Below are 16,787 nucleotides of genomic sequence, written 5' to 3'. Positions count from 1 at the left end.
CCCTATTAAAGAGAGAGGACCAGGAGGAAGAAATGCAAGTATCTCAAAATGTCCACAGGGAGCTGTGACTAAGACTGGAATATACTGATTACACATACTAAAGACTTATATTAGACACTAGGGAAACCAAGCTTGAAAGAGTAACTAAGCACTCAGGTGACATAGCTAGAAAAACCAGAATTCCTGCCGTTGGAGAGTTCTGAGTGCTTTAGGTGAAAATCAGCTAAGCAGTCACCTAGCAGTACTTAACCCTAATGCAAGTGCAAAAGAATAATCCTGATGCTCCTTCCAGCTCTACACATCTGTGTAGTCTAAAGCTTAACGTATTTCACATTACTACATGAGAAAGTAACACTTAAACGGGTCTTAAGAAAATTCTGCTGTCCAACAGTCACCCTAAAGAAACTCTAACTTAGATGTAGACTCTCAGTGTAAGTAAAAGACCTTGCCTAAAAAACTCATACCGACAGGTGTGTTGACAAAACTAAAGGAAAGCCACTCATGAACCCAAAGACCCAGTTAGGGGTTGACATTTTAATCACCCAGTCTGTACTACTAAGGTGCTCTGAGGAAAGACTAAAGGAGTCAGTCCTGTGTACTGCTCTTGCTCTCACAAACCAGGCCTCACAATCTGGGGGAGTCAGAGGTGGAAATTTGGTCAGATTTTCTTCTGTATTAAAGAAAAAACTTCCCATGATACTTCCTAAACAAGAAGATTGGAAAATAAGATGCTTGGAATAACTAAAATCACAGTGCTTTGCAAAGGATTTAAGAGAGCTAGCAACTCTACCAAACTTAATTTCTGTACTGAAAATGTTGCAAGTTACCATGTAAGTTAAAACCTACTTCCCCCACAGGAAGATGCTTTCTCATCCTAAAACTAAAATCATAAATTTTTAAAGCAAGGCTAAAACAAACTTAGCAAATATGCTGCGTAAGAGGCCAGACTAAAGGATTAAATCCTGTAGAAAATTGTCCAAAGCCAAGAATTCCTATGTTTCAGCAACACTCTCTTTACTCACCAGTAAAAAAATAAGCATTTGGGGTTTTAGTTTGGCCTTACTGATAATTAAACACATAAGCATTTAATAATATTAAACAATAGGCTTGAAACAGCAAGAAATTGCTTTTCACAAAGCACAACACTGAACTGGGAAATAGATTGCCAGAGGCCTTTCTGAACACCAAGCCTACTTACTGTCATCAAATACAAGATGTACAGAGAGGGGAGTGAGTGTGACCACTGATGGTTATTTAGCACTACGGTTCTGAAATGAAGCCTAGCTCAGGAAGTTTCTAAATCCATGCATGATCTAGAATACGATACAGCAAAAAGGGTATTTCATTCATGCTGTTACAGATCCCTGTCTAAACTAAAAGCAATGGCCTTTGCTCCTGAAAATGTTCTTCTGATTTTGCAAAGCTCCTTAAGTTTTTTTACATATATTTTAAACTTTTGAAAGTTAATCCAGTGACCTTGAACATTTTCACCAACTTCCAAAGTCTACGCCCTGTTTATCTTTTTTTTTCCTGTCATATATTCACCTTGAATTCCAAGCCAAATCATTGAAAAGCCACCACTCAATCTGTCTAGTGTGCTTTATTTGGCTCTGAAAGAGGTTTCAAAACAATTTTATGAATCTTTTTGTCTGTTAGAGAGAGTATCTGACACAGTAATATATTTTGTGCCAAAGCCCTATTTAAAACCATAGTTTTGGACTGATCTTATAAATCACTTATATTCATCTCCAAAGAACTTAAGATTGTGACTTTTCTAAAACCAAGAAGACCAAACTTAGGACATCATTTGCAGGCAGTATTTTTAAAAACCACAGGCTTCACAATTTCTTGTCAACTGTTCGGGTACTTAATTTCAAGAAAAAGAAAATTTACGGATAGAAATCAGCTAAATGTGAACTAGATTTTAGCAACATGGGAGTGCCCAGTGTTCCTTTCAGCAGAGCACGTCCTTTAGCAGTAAATGTGGTATTTGTAACTCATTTCACTATTTTTCAGTAAACTGCAGACACCTTTGCTTCTAACAAATTTGTCTTACAAATTTGAACTTACTGCTCCAAATAAGTACAAAAAGATACGTTTATACTGAATATCAATTTTTGATGAACTACAGAACAGACAAGAAGGGGCTGAGGACAAGCTCCACAGCCCCATCTGTTGGCTAATGAAGCTCCCAAAGCCATCTACCAGCCCCTAGCCAATAAGGAAGTGGAAACAGTTCGTTTTTTGGATAAAATTCCTGGTTTTACCATCACGGATCTATGGTATCCGTGCACCAGTAGCAAGTTTTACTACCTAAGCACATAATAACTGAGTTTCTAACACACTTCTGTGATTTTTAAGTAATTTTAAATAAGAACAGCAAGGCAATCTGCATAATGCTGTTTGTTTGAGCAAGGTTGAGACTGGCTTGCTTGCATTTTCATTCAGAGATAAATGGCCTATAGTGAAATTGCAGTGTTTAAGACGTGTCCCTTGACTTTTAAACCCAAGCTGAAATGACTTGCTTTTAAAGCCCAGGGCTTGAATGTCCATCTTTTAAAGGCATCTACTGTAGTTTGTAAGTGACAAATGTTCTACAGACATCTGCCTACAGGGGAGGTGGTTGAAAGGAAAAGGGTGTCAGACAACTCAAATCTAACACAAAGCACACACATGAAAATTAATCAGTGTTGAGAAATACTACTGCTAGCCTTCTTTGTTAAATTATCAGGAGATGCTTCCATGCGCTGCCAGCGTGTGGGGGGAAGTGTTTTGATGCTGCACTCCTGTAGGAAGTACATTATCTCAGAGTAAACTGCAGCTGTGCTAACAAATTCAAATCAAACAGCACTCAAGGTTACACAAAAAAAAAAGTTTAAAATATTCTGGAATATGAGACCCATCTACTTGCTCCCTTAAGTTAGGCCGCATACTTGCTGAGTCAAAATCTAATCCCCTACCCACAAAGATAATTGCTACTTCTAGTATATGATAAGCAAATATATGGTCATTCAAACCGTAATGGCAGTTAAAACTCTGTCATGGTCCCACTGAAATTTGGGTATCCTGCACTAAAATTTGGTTATCCAAAATAAAGTTTCAGACTAACTGCTGTCTCTTAGAAGCTCTTTAGAGGAAAGAGAATTCATGAAGAATCTTAGTAATGCAGAATCATCTGACTCCATTATGTTCTTTTCAGTCCAAAAATACACTTTCCTTTCAAAGGACAGAATTCTATTCCTGCTCAGGCCACATTCATAATGAGCAATCTGCAGGACCTTTAAAAAGACAGTGGCTGCTGGGCAGTTTTGCTCATTCATAGCTTTCCATCCTATTATTCGAAAGTCCATAAAATAAATGGACTCCCTACCTCTTATCTACAAACCTTCAGGTCTCCTTTGGTCAATTAAGTACTTTTCCTGCAAGAAGAGCTACAGAACAAGACCCCTTTATGCTGGAAACAATGTATGTATACTAGGCTGGGGGGAATGGCTCTCTAGCTGAGATCTTTGGGACTTGGTAGAAAAGAAGCAAAGGGCAAGAGAGCTACTGTGTGTTTAGATCACAAGCTGAAAAGACCAAAACAGACAAATGAAATGTGTAAGGAAAGATGGAAAGGGAAGAGTCATGACAGGTCATGGATCACGTAGTGTTCCACTTCTTGCATCCTATCTCTGACAAACTTGATTTAAATAGACTCCACACCCATATCATAGGGACGTGCCAGAAAACAATGGAAATCTAAGCAGTGACAGGGTAGACACGCTTCTTAGTCAAACTCATTGTTCAAAATAACTGAGGATCATTATAGTCCACTCTCTGATATGGTGCAAATATATCCTACAGATGTCAAACTCAACAGAACAGAATTTTAGCATGTAAAAAAAAGCACGGCATTGCCCTGTTAACTATCTACTTATGGTATTTACAGACAACAATTGCTGAAAAAATTATTAACACTGAGTATAACTAGCAATATGATAGAGTCTTCTCTATGTTGCTTTAGAATTAAGGTGCAGCCCTGGGTGAGGTGTGTGTGTGGAATCAGGATCCCACAAATGATGTTTTAAAAGTACCACAGAGGTGAGAAAGTAGATGCATTCCCAGATTAGTTGTTGGAAAAATATAGAACTCATGAATGTCTGTTAAGGTGTAGCTGAGAATTTTCCCAATTTTTCAGAGTTGTTCTTTAAATGTATTTTTATATAGTTCTATTTTTTAATACACTTAGAGTGGAGAACTATTCTCAGCTTTTGTATGATATACCAACTCCCCCTCAGTACTCTGAAAACCTTTGTGAGGGTTATTTCCAGCAGTGAGGGGATTCTGCTCTTTTCCTCAGAGAAAGCACTTGTATTAGCTATCAAGGAACAGCAGAGGCCCTACAAGAGCAGCAGTGTACCCTGACAAGCAAGAGACAAGGTTCAGATGATGATGCTTGTTCTTCAACTGCCATGTTGGAAATGCCTTGTGTGCGCTTCATTCAACTCACGGATAGAACACTACATTATTTGAAAACAATCTATCAGGTATCACACCAAGGTACTTAACTTACCCCTCCCATTGTAATGCCATCAATAAGTGCCACATATGGCTTCTTGCAAGTCCCTGTAAGAAATGTAAAGAAAAACAATCATCCATCTTTTTCAAGAGTGGACCTGTGACTAGCTGCCACATGACACGTTACCCTATGTCTTACTTCAGCAAGAGCAGCAGAAAATAAATGGTAATTTAAACAGTAATCATGTTATCAACTTACAATGAAGGTACCACATCAAGTTCTTAAGAAATGAAAAGAAACACTAGTTTCTGATTTACTGGATTGTGAGTGTTGTAAGAGAACATTATACAACTATCAAACGTCAGACTGGTTGTTGCGTGAGTACCTGACAGTTCAGCCATTATAAAGAGCTTTGCCTGATGTTGGGACACAGCAGATGCCCTTTCACCCCCTCTCACAGTCTGGATTAACAACAGCACAGGGTGTGTGCCAGCCCTTCAGTGCTTTACTACAAAGCCAGATGTATGGGCAGGTTCCAGTCACAATGTGACTATAAACTAATGCAATGCAGGCATGTTCTGTCATGCCAGCTCTTGCATACAACCCTGAATGTGGTGCAGGCAGGTTCAGATGACAATGTCCTGAACTACCAGCTCCATCTGATGGGGCCTTCAGAAGGCATAAAACTAAAGCCCCAATGCTTTCCATTACTATTCACGGAAAGATTCAGAGCTTCACTGTGAATGAAACAGCTGCCTTGTATTCAGTGTTTTCAGGTCAGACTTACAGTCCAGAAAGACTGCCGATACAGGTATCCCCCGCAACCACGTTGTGAGTTTTTCTGTAACAACTATATAGAGCTTTGTTTAAAAAAAACCCTGTTTTTAAAAGGCAGTTCAATCCTTCAAATGAGTAGGTAGAAAATGTTAAGAGAATTGTATTTTGAACTTTGTTCTTAGATGAACATACAAGCTAATGCATGAGCGGTAGATGCTACTCCTTGAACTAAGTCTCTGTAGTGAAAGCCTTTCCCATTGCCAAGGCTGTGAAAGCAGCTCCCTGCTGTATTTTTAAGTTGTAAAATGGAAGACATAAATAAATCTTTTTAGCAGAAAACTCAGTCTTAAAGGAATACAATCATACTAAAGCTATCAAAAATCTAGGTTTTGTAATTAGATGCATTATAGATATTGAACACCTAATGAAAAAAAAAGAAAACAGACTTTTACATACCCTTGCAACAGAATCATCATCAAGTTCAACTGGCAAGGTAATACTATTTTTCTCCAACTATGTGAAACCTTAAACTACTTTTTCATTTTGTATTGGTGAAGAAAAGAAAGGTACATCACAAGCATGCTCAGTCTAGAAAAACTGTCAAACAAAGTAAAAACAACTTTTTAGGAATTACTCTAATAGCTGTGCTCTTCTGTCAATGTAAGCAACACCTTCACCTGTCCTCCTGTAGTGACTAACACTGGATACAATATTTTAAAACTCAAACTGTATTCAATTAAAATATGTTTGGAGTATTTTCTTCTCACCAAAACCTTCAACTCTTGACTTTTACCCTAAAGAATTAATATCCATTTTTAATATGCTTTACTCCAGTAAACATCACCCAGTGTCTTTGCCATTCTTTGCAATAAACTAAAGCAGCTCACTCCTGAGTTATGCAGCCCTAGTCCTTCATGCAGTCTATTTAAATGGAAAGCCTTAATATAATTTGATCTTCGGCTTTCTGACTGAATATTAATGATTTTCACACATCTATTTTTACCTCAGGTCTTCTTTGAAGCAGATCAATGATACTTAGGGCAGAACTGCAGTGTCTGCAGCTAAAGCTAATTCTTCCACAGAGGAAATAGAACTAACCAGAACAATGGGATGGGATAAAGCAGCTGTCACAGTAACTTGAACAAAAGAAACACATTCTCCATGCAAGGTATAAAAATGAGATATGTTACATTACTGGTATTAAACTCAGTAAAAAAAAATTACTACTTCTCTGATGTTACCACAGTCTTTAATAGATTATCAAAGAGATAAGTTTACATTTGAAGCCAGTGTTACGAAAACTGTACTGTTTCAGAATTGCTATTAACATACCAATGGCATTGTTCAGCCTATATTCTCCTCTGAAGAAATCTTGTGATAGTTCATCTCCAACTTTCCCCGCTTCTGTGATGGCTTAAGAGAAATAAAAATTCTGAAGATAACTGTAAGTTTAATAGAAAATAAAGTAAAAGAAAATAATGTCACCCAAGTTGGGTCTTTTCCTACAGCAAAGAGAGAGCAACTTAATCCTGCTTTATTATATTTGAGAAAATTTGCTCAAATTTAAATACGAATGTTAAGTCTCAAACTGTATTTAATCGTATTTTGCTGGAGACTTTGTCACATACATGTGAGAGTATGGTCCATTTTTGAACCCCTCCTAATGTCAAGTACTCATTTGTGATATTTTTTCATACCAACATTTAGAACAGTCACTTAAAACTGATTATACTGAAGACTCTAAATACTAAAAATGAGAAACCAATTAGAGCATGACATAATCTAACAATAACCTGTGCTGCTTGTTTACCGACAGTTTACAACAACTGCTAATTTTGACACTTTGGAGATTTCCTGCAGATCATAGCTAAAAAATAATCACAGATACACTGATCCCTCTTGTCAGATCTGTATCTAGCCATCCAAAACATCAGACACAAATTATCCAATACTATCAGAGCTACGTGTTAGGGCCGCTCAAATTTCTTGTAAAGAAGCTGTCAGTAATGAAAATCTGGGAAGAGAAAGGTAGAGACAAGAACCCCCTCTTCCCTGGAATGACTGGCTGCTATTATCAGTTATTCATAAAAATGTAATTTTTTCACTTTTATACAATGTCCTGACAGTTGTCTCTTGACAAATACCTTAAACAGCATCTGCACATGAAGGTGTCATAAGAGTCAGCACAACTGATCTCTTACTGTTGTGTAGCAAGCTTTTTTTGCCCAAGTCACAGTAAACAAAGGAGATCAACACAAAGTAGTAACTGGGAAAGACATCAAATATTTAAGAGAGTATAGTCCTTACCTCTGATGTCACCCCCAGCACAAAAAGCTTTTCCTCCAGTTCCCTTTATAATTATGAGAAAAGTTTCAGGATCTTGTTCCCACGTCTAAAAAGAAATAAATATTTCCACAGAGAACTTAAAATCTGTGCAAATAATGCTTCCTCTGCATAGTGTCTATAATTTTTACTTTACTTTTTCAAAAAGCAAATCAAACTGTATTTTTAAATAGTTTGTCTTAAGAGCTAAGTGTCTTTCTTCCACTTCTGCATCCTATTCAACCATGAGAGCAGAGATCAGCAGAGCTGCCTCACATATTTCAGAAAAACACCTCTGCACAGCTCCCAGCCTCTGGGGAAAGGCAGCATACCACAAAACAGGGCCTGACAGAAATCCCAATGGGAAAACTGCGGGGGCAGAAAGGTGGGAATATGGAAGACATATAGTAACAGTGTCTCTATCCAAATCATGGAAGTTGTGTAAACCTAAGATGTCTGGCAAAGAAATCAGCATTTAAATTGTCAGTGGATTTTGTCAAAATGACTGCAGTCGACACTAATGAAGGAATGGATCGAATCCATTTGTCCATGTATGTTTTGATAGTTACAAAGACTATGGGCTTTGGATTTTTTTTCTTTAATTAAATACACTTGCACCTGACTTCAGCAGTGGTGCACCTGTAAGAGAAAAAGATGCCTTTTTCAGGCATTCCACCCTTCCTCTGAAATTATGTTTACGTGTCCCTTAATCAAGTAAGTGTACCCAGATAAAAGAGGGACACGGTATTTCTGTATGCCAGCAACTGCACTTAAAACTTTAAGGTTATGCTTCAAATAAAGCCTGGTACCCAGTACTACAAATTAAGTATTTCTTTCTTTACATGTTCTTCAAAGAATGCACAAATTTGCAACACAACCATCTACCAAAATACCAAAAGGCATCAGACAATTATCCAAAAACTACTGGCATCTAATGAATTTTACTCTGTGCACATGATAAATAGTATCATTAAATTAAAAGGAACTACTTTCATGCTTAAAATCTCATGGTACTTCACTAGCTTGTAGAAACAGTGACTGTAAATCCATGAGTTCTCATTTAAGGAACGACACTGACAGCCCCCTGCTTCCCAGTGGCTGGTATCTTTTATTTTCAGCCATGCAGCCTCCCCACAAAACATGCACTCCATCAAGAGGCAACACCACTGGACAGTTTGAAATCTGTGCATGCCAACTGACGAGGTGGGTGTTGCCAAAAGGAACATACAAATGCTGAGCACTGCTTGCTCTTAATTCAGTCCTGGTATTAACACGGATGTCCATTTACCTATGGAGATGCTAAATTTAACTCTGTCTGACAGCTTGTTTCTTTGACCTGTCTTCTCCTCTTTCTAACTTGCTTGAAACAGCCTGGTTTTTCCCATGGTATAAATCTGAGCCCATTGTACTCACACAAACTTTCATTCTTTAAATCAGTACCCTAAGAAGTGTCTAACTGCACTTCAAAATCGGTTTCAAATAACATATGTATAGTGGATGGGTAGAAATGGAGCTACTAACCTTTATTTGAGGATAAATTTGTTGAATCATAGACAGATTTAGCGCATTGAGAGCCTTGGGTCTATTCAAAGTTATTATTCCTGCACCTCCTTTCTTTTCCAACAACACTTCTGCTGTCGAATCTGTTTGCTTAGACATTTTCTGTGCAGGCAAAAACAAATAAATAAAGCAAACGTCATCAGCTGGATAACTTGAGTAACATATTTACAAAAGTGTTTATGGAAATTTATTCTCAAAACACACTATTTAGGATCACAAAACAAACATGCATTCTGGAATTGTATGCTAAGTTTTTCCCACTGTACTTCTATTTGCATTTACTAAACAATTCTTTGGAAACTACTTTATGTTTGAGTCCTTCGAAGTTAGAAACCTCAGACAGGTTTTCAGACCACACATTGTTTCACAGTAATATTCTGAGTTCACTTAAATAAAATTTACAACAGAAACACACACACACACAAAAAAAAAAACCCCAAACACCAAAAACCAAAATCAAACAAACAAACAAAGAATTCCCCATCTTACTAATAAAACACAAACCCATGGTTCCTTAAAACTGACATTCTGAAAATACTTGCAACAATTAGAAAAACGTCAGTTCCATAGATCCTTACTGGTAGTTTGACACTGCAAACCCAAATATACATCCTGCTTTGTCTTTAAGTAACTTTTAACATTACAGAACAAATCCCCTGAACTTTTTTCTCACTCACAGTAGGCTGATATTTAAGGAATTTATGGAGGCCAACATAGAAACTATCTATAAAGGTAAGTAAAGCCAAAAAAATTAAGCTTTAATTTACAGTAGAATAAAAACTTGTAACAAAGTGCTCAAAGATGTGAGCAATACTATGCCTGAGCAATAAATGGCAGTGTTCGGAACCACTGTGTGCAGACACATTAGAAGTTGCATGTGCTGTGTGTCTCAGGGGAGCTAAAGAGTCCTGGAAGCTTCCAACTCAGTCAAACATGATGCTCTCCTTACCAAATGTTGTAATATTACTTGCAGTCTGTTGAGTGCCTTTAGCCTGAAAAAGAAGTATTAAAAAGAGCTAAAACCATAAATGAGCCACACCATTCCCCAAATATCTGACAGCTGGGTCAAGCAAAGCAATGGCAGAAAAATTTCTGAACACTACTGTTTTACGTTCTCCTGTTTAAATTAAATTAGGGCACAGTTTTGTTATTGAAACAGTTGGAAATTCTTTGCTTACTAGTAAATACACAGCAGACACCAGTGTCAGCTACTAATGTTTTCAAGTTAGGAGAACCTGGAAATACCAGGATAGAGAGATTGAGGGATATGACTGACACTTTGTGTTTTGAAGATTTACAACCTTTGTGCGGGCGTGTTTAAATACTGACTTTAAATTAAAAAAAAAAAAAAAAAAAGTCTTGTCAAAAACTTCGTGTATTTCCGAAAGCTTCCATGACACAAACCTGCCCTTGTGTATACGTACTTATTACATACATTTACACGGAGTTTATGTAAGAGCTCGCCCAGTGCTCGTGCTGCTGTGGGCGACAGGAGAGACCCACGCTGTCAAACTTTGCGAACACGTCACTCGTTTTGAGTAACGAGGCTATTATTTATTTACGGCCACTGAGGAAGGCTGTGCTGGCCAGACACCAGAGAGCTCGAAGGGGAAACTTCACCTTTCAGCTACTTCAGCGCACATACCCAGTCAACTACATGTTACACATTAGTGCCGCGGCATACTACGCTATTTTTTAATCACAGGCTCGCTTCTGAAGGTGAAAGTTAGTGAAGGCCTGGCTGATGTAGGCCCAGATTATAACTCGCAGCAGCTGCGGGGCTGCGATCCCCGGCCGGCCCGGGCCGCCGCTCCCCTCGCTCCCCGCCGCCACTTGCGCCCCTCAGGGCGGCCCCGTTACCTGGGCAGCGCCCGCAGCGCCCGGCCCGCCATGGCGGCACCGCTCCCTCACCGGCCCCGGCCCCGGCGCCGCACGGCACCGCGCGCATGCGCGGGGCTCTGAGGGGCCAGCGGCGGCACCGGCACCGGCTCCCACGCGCCGTGGGCCGGCCGCCAGCTCGCTCCCAAGAACAGCCCTTTTCTATTAACGAAGGCAGATTTCTTACCGGAGGGAAGGGGTGCTGCTCCCCGTCCTGGATAAGGCCGGGAAGTGTGAGGGCAGCAGGTGATGCAGCTGCTTTGTCGGTGAAGCGAGTGTTGCCGCGTGTAGCAATAACATCACCCGTGGTGGTTGCTGCTCAAGGTGGGGAAAGCTCGCATTGCCAAACTGCCTTCAGAGCTGAACTTCGTGCGCTGGAGCAGCATTTAGACGGCTTATTATTTTCAGCAGTAAGACTGATTTCTTAATTTCTGACCTCCCGGCTTCTCTTGATCCTTTGCACCTGCCCTCACAGCTACGGACAAACGGACAGCGAGGGGGGTGGGAGTAAGGAGCCGCTCTAATGTAACAGCCCACCGAGAGCTGCTTATCCGTCAAGGTAAATACACGGATTGAGAACTTGCACGGTTACTGTCCCAACAGTAGCTACAGACAACTGTAAGCTCAAATACAGCCTGTGTCTTCAGCATAAGAGGACTCAAAAATTGCAGCTGTGAAAATTGCCTTTTTAAAAAAAATAAAATATTAAGGCACTTGAGAATTTATGGCCGTCACGCTAGGAGTCAATAATAGAAAATTCGCTTTGATTTCAGTAACTAAGACCGTACCATGAATTTTTTTTTTAGGCTGACACATACCAACATGAGACTGATATTGAAAAGACACGATGAACCATTGATTAAATTACAATACAGTGCATTAGGTTGAAACGTAGCTTCATCAGCTCTTGGTGTAACAAGTTCTTAGCATCAGCTGCCTTGATTCGCATTTGTATTTAAAAGAAACAAAAATCTTAAAACCTTTTAGCAAATTTGTTTTACTGGAAGAAAAAAAAAAAAAATCCCAGCTCTCAGAAGCACTTCTCGAGAAGTCTCCAGAGGGCAACCTTGCTCTTCATTTCAAAAATGATTCAGCCCCCTGCTTACATCAGCGTCATCTGTGTTGGCATTTCTGTTGCAGTCATTCTCAGAGTATATTAAATCTGGTTGTAAAAATTTTAATCTAACTAAATAGACACACACACAAAAAAAATACAGAACATTTCTGTATTAATGCAGTCTCGGTTTTCAGTCTTGTACAATGTGAACAAAAAGTAACTGAGAACAGGACATGAGGTGCTTTTGCAGGCACTGAGAGACTGCCTACTGCAAACTAATTAATTGCAGAATTCATTAGGTGATCCTGACTATTCAAACTTTCACCTAAAGGTTATATGATAATCAATGATGCAGCTTATTAGTGTCATCTTGAGTACAGACAGCCCTATATCCTGCTTTGTACCAAGTGCCATGCGATTAAATCTAAACCAGACTAAACGACGCCAAATTATCACGGTTGCCAAACCTGAACCCTGATTTAGATACATATAAAAAAATGTATTTTTGAGGATAACTCTGCAGCTCTCATCCAGGCATAACCAATTACAGGGAGTTTGATAAGCAGATAACATTTTTGTTTCTCATTTCCTGTGACTGAAAGTCTCTACATTTCACAGAAAAATATGAAAAGAACTTTTCTGTGGAATAATCTCTGAGTTAGGGCTGTTGTGAAAATGAAGAAATGGCTGTATGGCAGCTAACCTTGGGTAAGAGCAGGTGGAGGCTGTTTGAAACCCCTGGAAATCTCCTAACAAATTCCACCTGCACATGGGCAAGGCTGTGATCAGGACATGATTACACGGGATGTTTGTTTCTGGGGGTCCAAAATAGAAGTTGGTGATCTGATTCATCTTTTACTTATGCTGATTTTAATCTGTTCTCGTCCTGTCCTCAGTGTAAACAATGGTGTAAACCCTTTGTGGTCTTCCAGCTGTATGTCTGATGCAAGACACAGGTGGGCCTACTCCTTTGTAAACAATGAAGTAACAGCAAGCTTTGTCTTGAGAAAACTACTGATTTCTCTCCACAGTGCTGACATTGATTTTATGCTTAATGTTTTCTTTCAATTCTTTCCCTTCTTTTTTTTTTTTTAAGTCATTTTCAAGAAGAAGGGCTGGTAACAAAAGAGCCATCTTCCTTGAGCCCTCATTTTTAAACATGCTGGTGATGGCTTGAATTTACCTATAGGTTTTTTTGGGGGCAGGGAATTCTTAGGTGTTAGAAAAATGCTATTTTTTCACAGCCATTTAGCTGACTGCAATCCTGTCCAAAAAGTAACTCAGATATCATCCTGTTTTTCAATAGTCCTCCTGCACACTCCATTTTTTTTCAGAGTGGAATATCAAAGTGCAAATGCTTTCTAAAAAGTAAATAAAAGAGTTCTCTAAGTAGAAATAGGAAAAAGAGTGAAAATAATGGAGTTGCCTGAGAATAAGCAGAATGAGATTACCTTTAACCTGGGAGTTTGTGGGTGATATTACTATTGGCAAAGAGGGCTGCACAACACTGGACCAAGCCAGGAACTGAGAGTGTGTAAGTGCAATAGCCAGAAGGATAAGCAGCGTGTAATTCCTCCCCCTGGAGAAATTTCCTGGCAGCGCATTCAGCAGGTTTGAAAAGAGAAAACAAGTTGCAGACTGTAGGAGGTCTTCAGAGTTGAGCAGATGTTTTCAGTTTTGTTTTTGGTTGGTTTTTTTGTTGTCATTGTTTCTTTTCCAGAAAAACATATACTTTTAGAATGTGGGAGCTCTTGCTCTCAAGAAGAATTCCAAGAGCAGCTCAGCTGCATTCTGTGTGCCACCTGTACACCCCTAGTTAACCATTAATTTGTGCCTCGCATTTGCCTCTGAGAGGTCCCAGAGTAGTTGACCAAGACCAGATAATAAATGCTACAGGTACTTCATCATGCCCCATGCTGCTGTGTCCAGGCTTGTTGTAAATTCAGTCTTTTCCTCTGCTGGTCTAACAGCTGGCATCTAATTTCTCTATGTGTGGGTAGTTAAGTGCATCCTTACAGCGTGTGAAGGTTAAGGAAAAATGAGTCTGTGAAGGTTGGAGGAACAGAATGGGAAAACTTCCAGTTCATGCCTGCTAACTGGTTGTTACTGTGCTGACAAACAATCCTCACATCGTTATTTCTCTGTCCAGATTCAGCTGACAGCCCTCTAAAACACCCCCACAGGTTACACAGGTTGAAATTTCCTCGTGCCAGCTCGGGTACCTAATAGTAAAGGCTCAGGTCTGCAGTAAGAGTCTTCCAGGGATGTCACTGAGAGCAGAAGTAGACTTAAAGTAAGCAGAAGACTAATCTGTTTCTTCACTCTCTAACAGCAGGCCAACCCAGGGAAGGACTGAAACATCTATATAATATGGAGAAACAAATTTTTGCTTTTGTCTGTAACCTGAGTAATCTCATGCAAACAGAGTGCCTTCCCCGGGGCTTTTGGTCAGAGATCTTTCAGATAATGCATCCATGCAACATCTGAAATCATAGATTTGGAATGAGGGCACAGCTAATGGCATGCAGTAGTGAATTTCTCCTGTAACAAGAAAGTGTGTGTGTAAGGGAGGGGAAAAAAAATCAACTTTTATTTTCCCCTTTTTTTTTCTTCACCAGTTAATTTCCATCTTATCAGTGGGGAACTAGGAAGTGTTTGGAAAAGGAGGAAAGCAAATCCATAATGAAGCTGATGAGTGAAGTAGTTTTCATTTTCTTTTGGCCTCAGAGAGCACCGGGGAAAGTGTAGGAGTGGCTGGGTGCTGCTGCAGATGCTGCCGTGTTGATGAGACAACGAGGAAGGATTCCAAGCGAGGTCCATCCAGCAGTGAGTTCCTCTCCTCCCACCACCCCGGCTTAGACACAGCACTCGTGCTGCAGCCACCCTGCCAGAACCCCCTGGGTTAGACGGGACCCTGGGCAAACACCCTCCTACATCTTTCTTCCCTGCTGCCACAAGCAATCTGTCACTCCTCTCCCCGAACCACCCTCCACCTACGTACAAAGCCATAACTGTAAGGAACGCCCTCTTCCCTCCTCCTTTTCCCCCCCACGAGCCTGTTCTCCATGGGTGAAAAATGCAATCTTCCCAGAGATCTGGTCACCCCCGACTTTGGCTTTGAGACCCAAGCTGTTTGATACCTTTTAGGACTACAGCTTGGAAAGCTCTGCTTGCAGATCTATTGTGTTCGTTTTTCAATTGCATATAATTGCACATGTGCAGGTGGGAAGGGGCTATTTGCTTCCCACTCGCTTTGATACGCCTCCCTTCCTAAGAGGACCGCTTCCTTCCCTTTCTGCTCTCAGCCTCCCACGCATTTAGCAATGAGAAATGCTGCAGAAAACTGACCAGCTACCAACCCGCCCACCTGAGGAGGAGGAGCACTAGCAGCAGCAGCACATTTCTCTTGCTCTCAGCTTTTTAAACACAGTTAAAAAGAGCTGTAGCGTAGGCGGAAATAGCTGTAGGGAGTGTGTGTGGGAATGGGGCTAGAGGAAAGTGCATTTTTTCCTTGGTAGGACAGTTAACTTCTAGTGGACCAAAAAAATACCCCAAAGATATCTCACTGCTGAGGGTGTCTTTGGCTGTATAATTAGTTCTTAAGGTTGAGTTTCCCAGGTCTGGAAAGAATGAAGCAGGGAATGAAGCAAGTGATGGCAGGGAAGCTTGCCTACCAGACTTCAGGAGTCTGCTTAGCAAATTATATCTGTGTTGCATCTCGTTGTGTCATCACGTCTGTTGTTCTGCTCTCAATGTGTGTGCTTGATTCTGTGAGAGTCAGAGCTGCCTGTATGTAGGAAGAGAAAAAGGCATGTGGTTTTCACACAATGTGGGTCCGTATTTCAAAATACTGTCCCTGTTGGACCTCTTGAAATAGCACTGTCCCAGAATATCAGTTAATTCAAGATTTACTTCGTGTGCTTCTATAAGAAATTAAAATCAAGCTTATTTGTGTTAACTGGTTGTTATTTGAGGCGCTTTGCTTGTATTACATGAAAATAGCTGTGGAACTAGTATAGGAAAACAGAACTTCCAAGACTTGTGGTATAGAGTGCAAAGTGATAGTGCTGTTTCTTAAAAAGTCTCTCTGATAGTCTCCAAGAACCAAGGGTCCTCAACAGCTGTGAGTTTCTGACTTGGTTTGATTTCACTATCTGAAATACAGATTTTACAATATGTAATCCTCATCAACGTTATCCTAACCTGAGTTAGTTGCATGCATTCTTCTCAAGTCAAAACTCTACCCATACATTGGTTTTGACTAGATTTCTCACCAGCATCAGACTTTCCATATATGTAAGTGATGCAGAATCTTCTATCAGGATGTGGTCTTTAATGATTCAGAGGTGCAATAACAGCCAAATAATGAAATTTGACTGAAAGTATTGGAGATACCTGAAAAAAAATACTGTGTAGGACATGTTATTTTTTCCTAGTGAGCAGAAGCCTCAAGCCTGGGAACTGGGCTCACTGACTTCAGTGCTTTCCTCCACAGCCTATCTCCTGCAGCTCTGGAAATTTTACCTTAGAGTTGGAAGGAAAATGTAGGCATAATTTTTAGACTCAGAAACAAAGGAAGTTATGAATAAGCCTAATTAACAGATTTGCATGTGACACAACAGACAGATCAGCTGATGGACTTGTGTTAACAAGAGCCAGAGCCCTATCAATGGAGATGTAACCTTAATGGAA

At 40.0% G+C, this 16,787-nt stretch overlaps 2 protein-coding genes across 4 annotated transcripts in view; one reads left to right on the top strand and one right to left on the bottom strand.

Annotated features, from left to right (window-relative positions):
• HIBCH (3-hydroxyisobutyryl-CoA hydrolase) overlaps positions 1-11,491 on the bottom strand; it is a 41,526-nt gene extending 30,035 nt beyond the window's left edge. The window contains exons 1-6 of one of the 2 annotated variants that reach the window (XM_042040703.1): positions 11,226-11,491; positions 10,110-10,152; positions 9,122-9,262; positions 7,586-7,670; positions 6,611-6,691; positions 4,556-4,608 (exon numbers count right to left, since the gene is read on the bottom strand). In XM_042040703.1, the coding sequence (XP_041896637.1) occupies positions 4,556-4,608; positions 6,611-6,691; positions 7,586-7,670; positions 9,122-9,262; positions 10,110-10,152; positions 11,226-11,338 (516 nt within the window). In that variant the 5' untranslated portion in view covers positions 11,339-11,491. Of the gene's footprint in view, positions 1-4,555; positions 4,609-6,610; positions 6,692-7,585; positions 7,671-9,121; positions 9,263-10,109; positions 10,153-11,020; positions 11,106-11,225 lie in introns of those variants that run through there. The other variant, XM_042040705.1, reaches the window with a different exon arrangement.
• Positions 11,492-14,844: 3,353 nt separating this feature from the next.
• MFSD6 (major facilitator superfamily domain containing 6) overlaps positions 14,845-16,787 on the top strand; it is a 44,062-nt gene continuing 42,119 nt past the window's right edge. The window contains exon 1 of one of the 2 annotated variants that reach the window (XM_042040698.1): positions 14,845-14,921. The gene's annotated coding sequence lies outside the window, so the exon portion shown is untranslated. The remainder of the gene's footprint in view (positions 14,922-16,787) is intronic. The other variant, XM_042040700.1, reaches the window with a different exon arrangement.

This window comes from Corvus kubaryi, unplaced genomic scaffold (assembly GCF_017639235.1).
Source record: "Corvus kubaryi isolate FWS band 111438036 unplaced genomic scaffold, C.kubaryi_AGA036_p1.0 37396, whole genome shotgun sequence".
Taxonomy (NCBI): domain Eukaryota; kingdom Metazoa; phylum Chordata; class Aves; order Passeriformes; family Corvidae; genus Corvus; species Corvus kubaryi.
The sequence above is the reverse complement of the archived record's forward strand: the minus strand, read 5'-3'. Positions and strand labels throughout refer to the sequence as shown.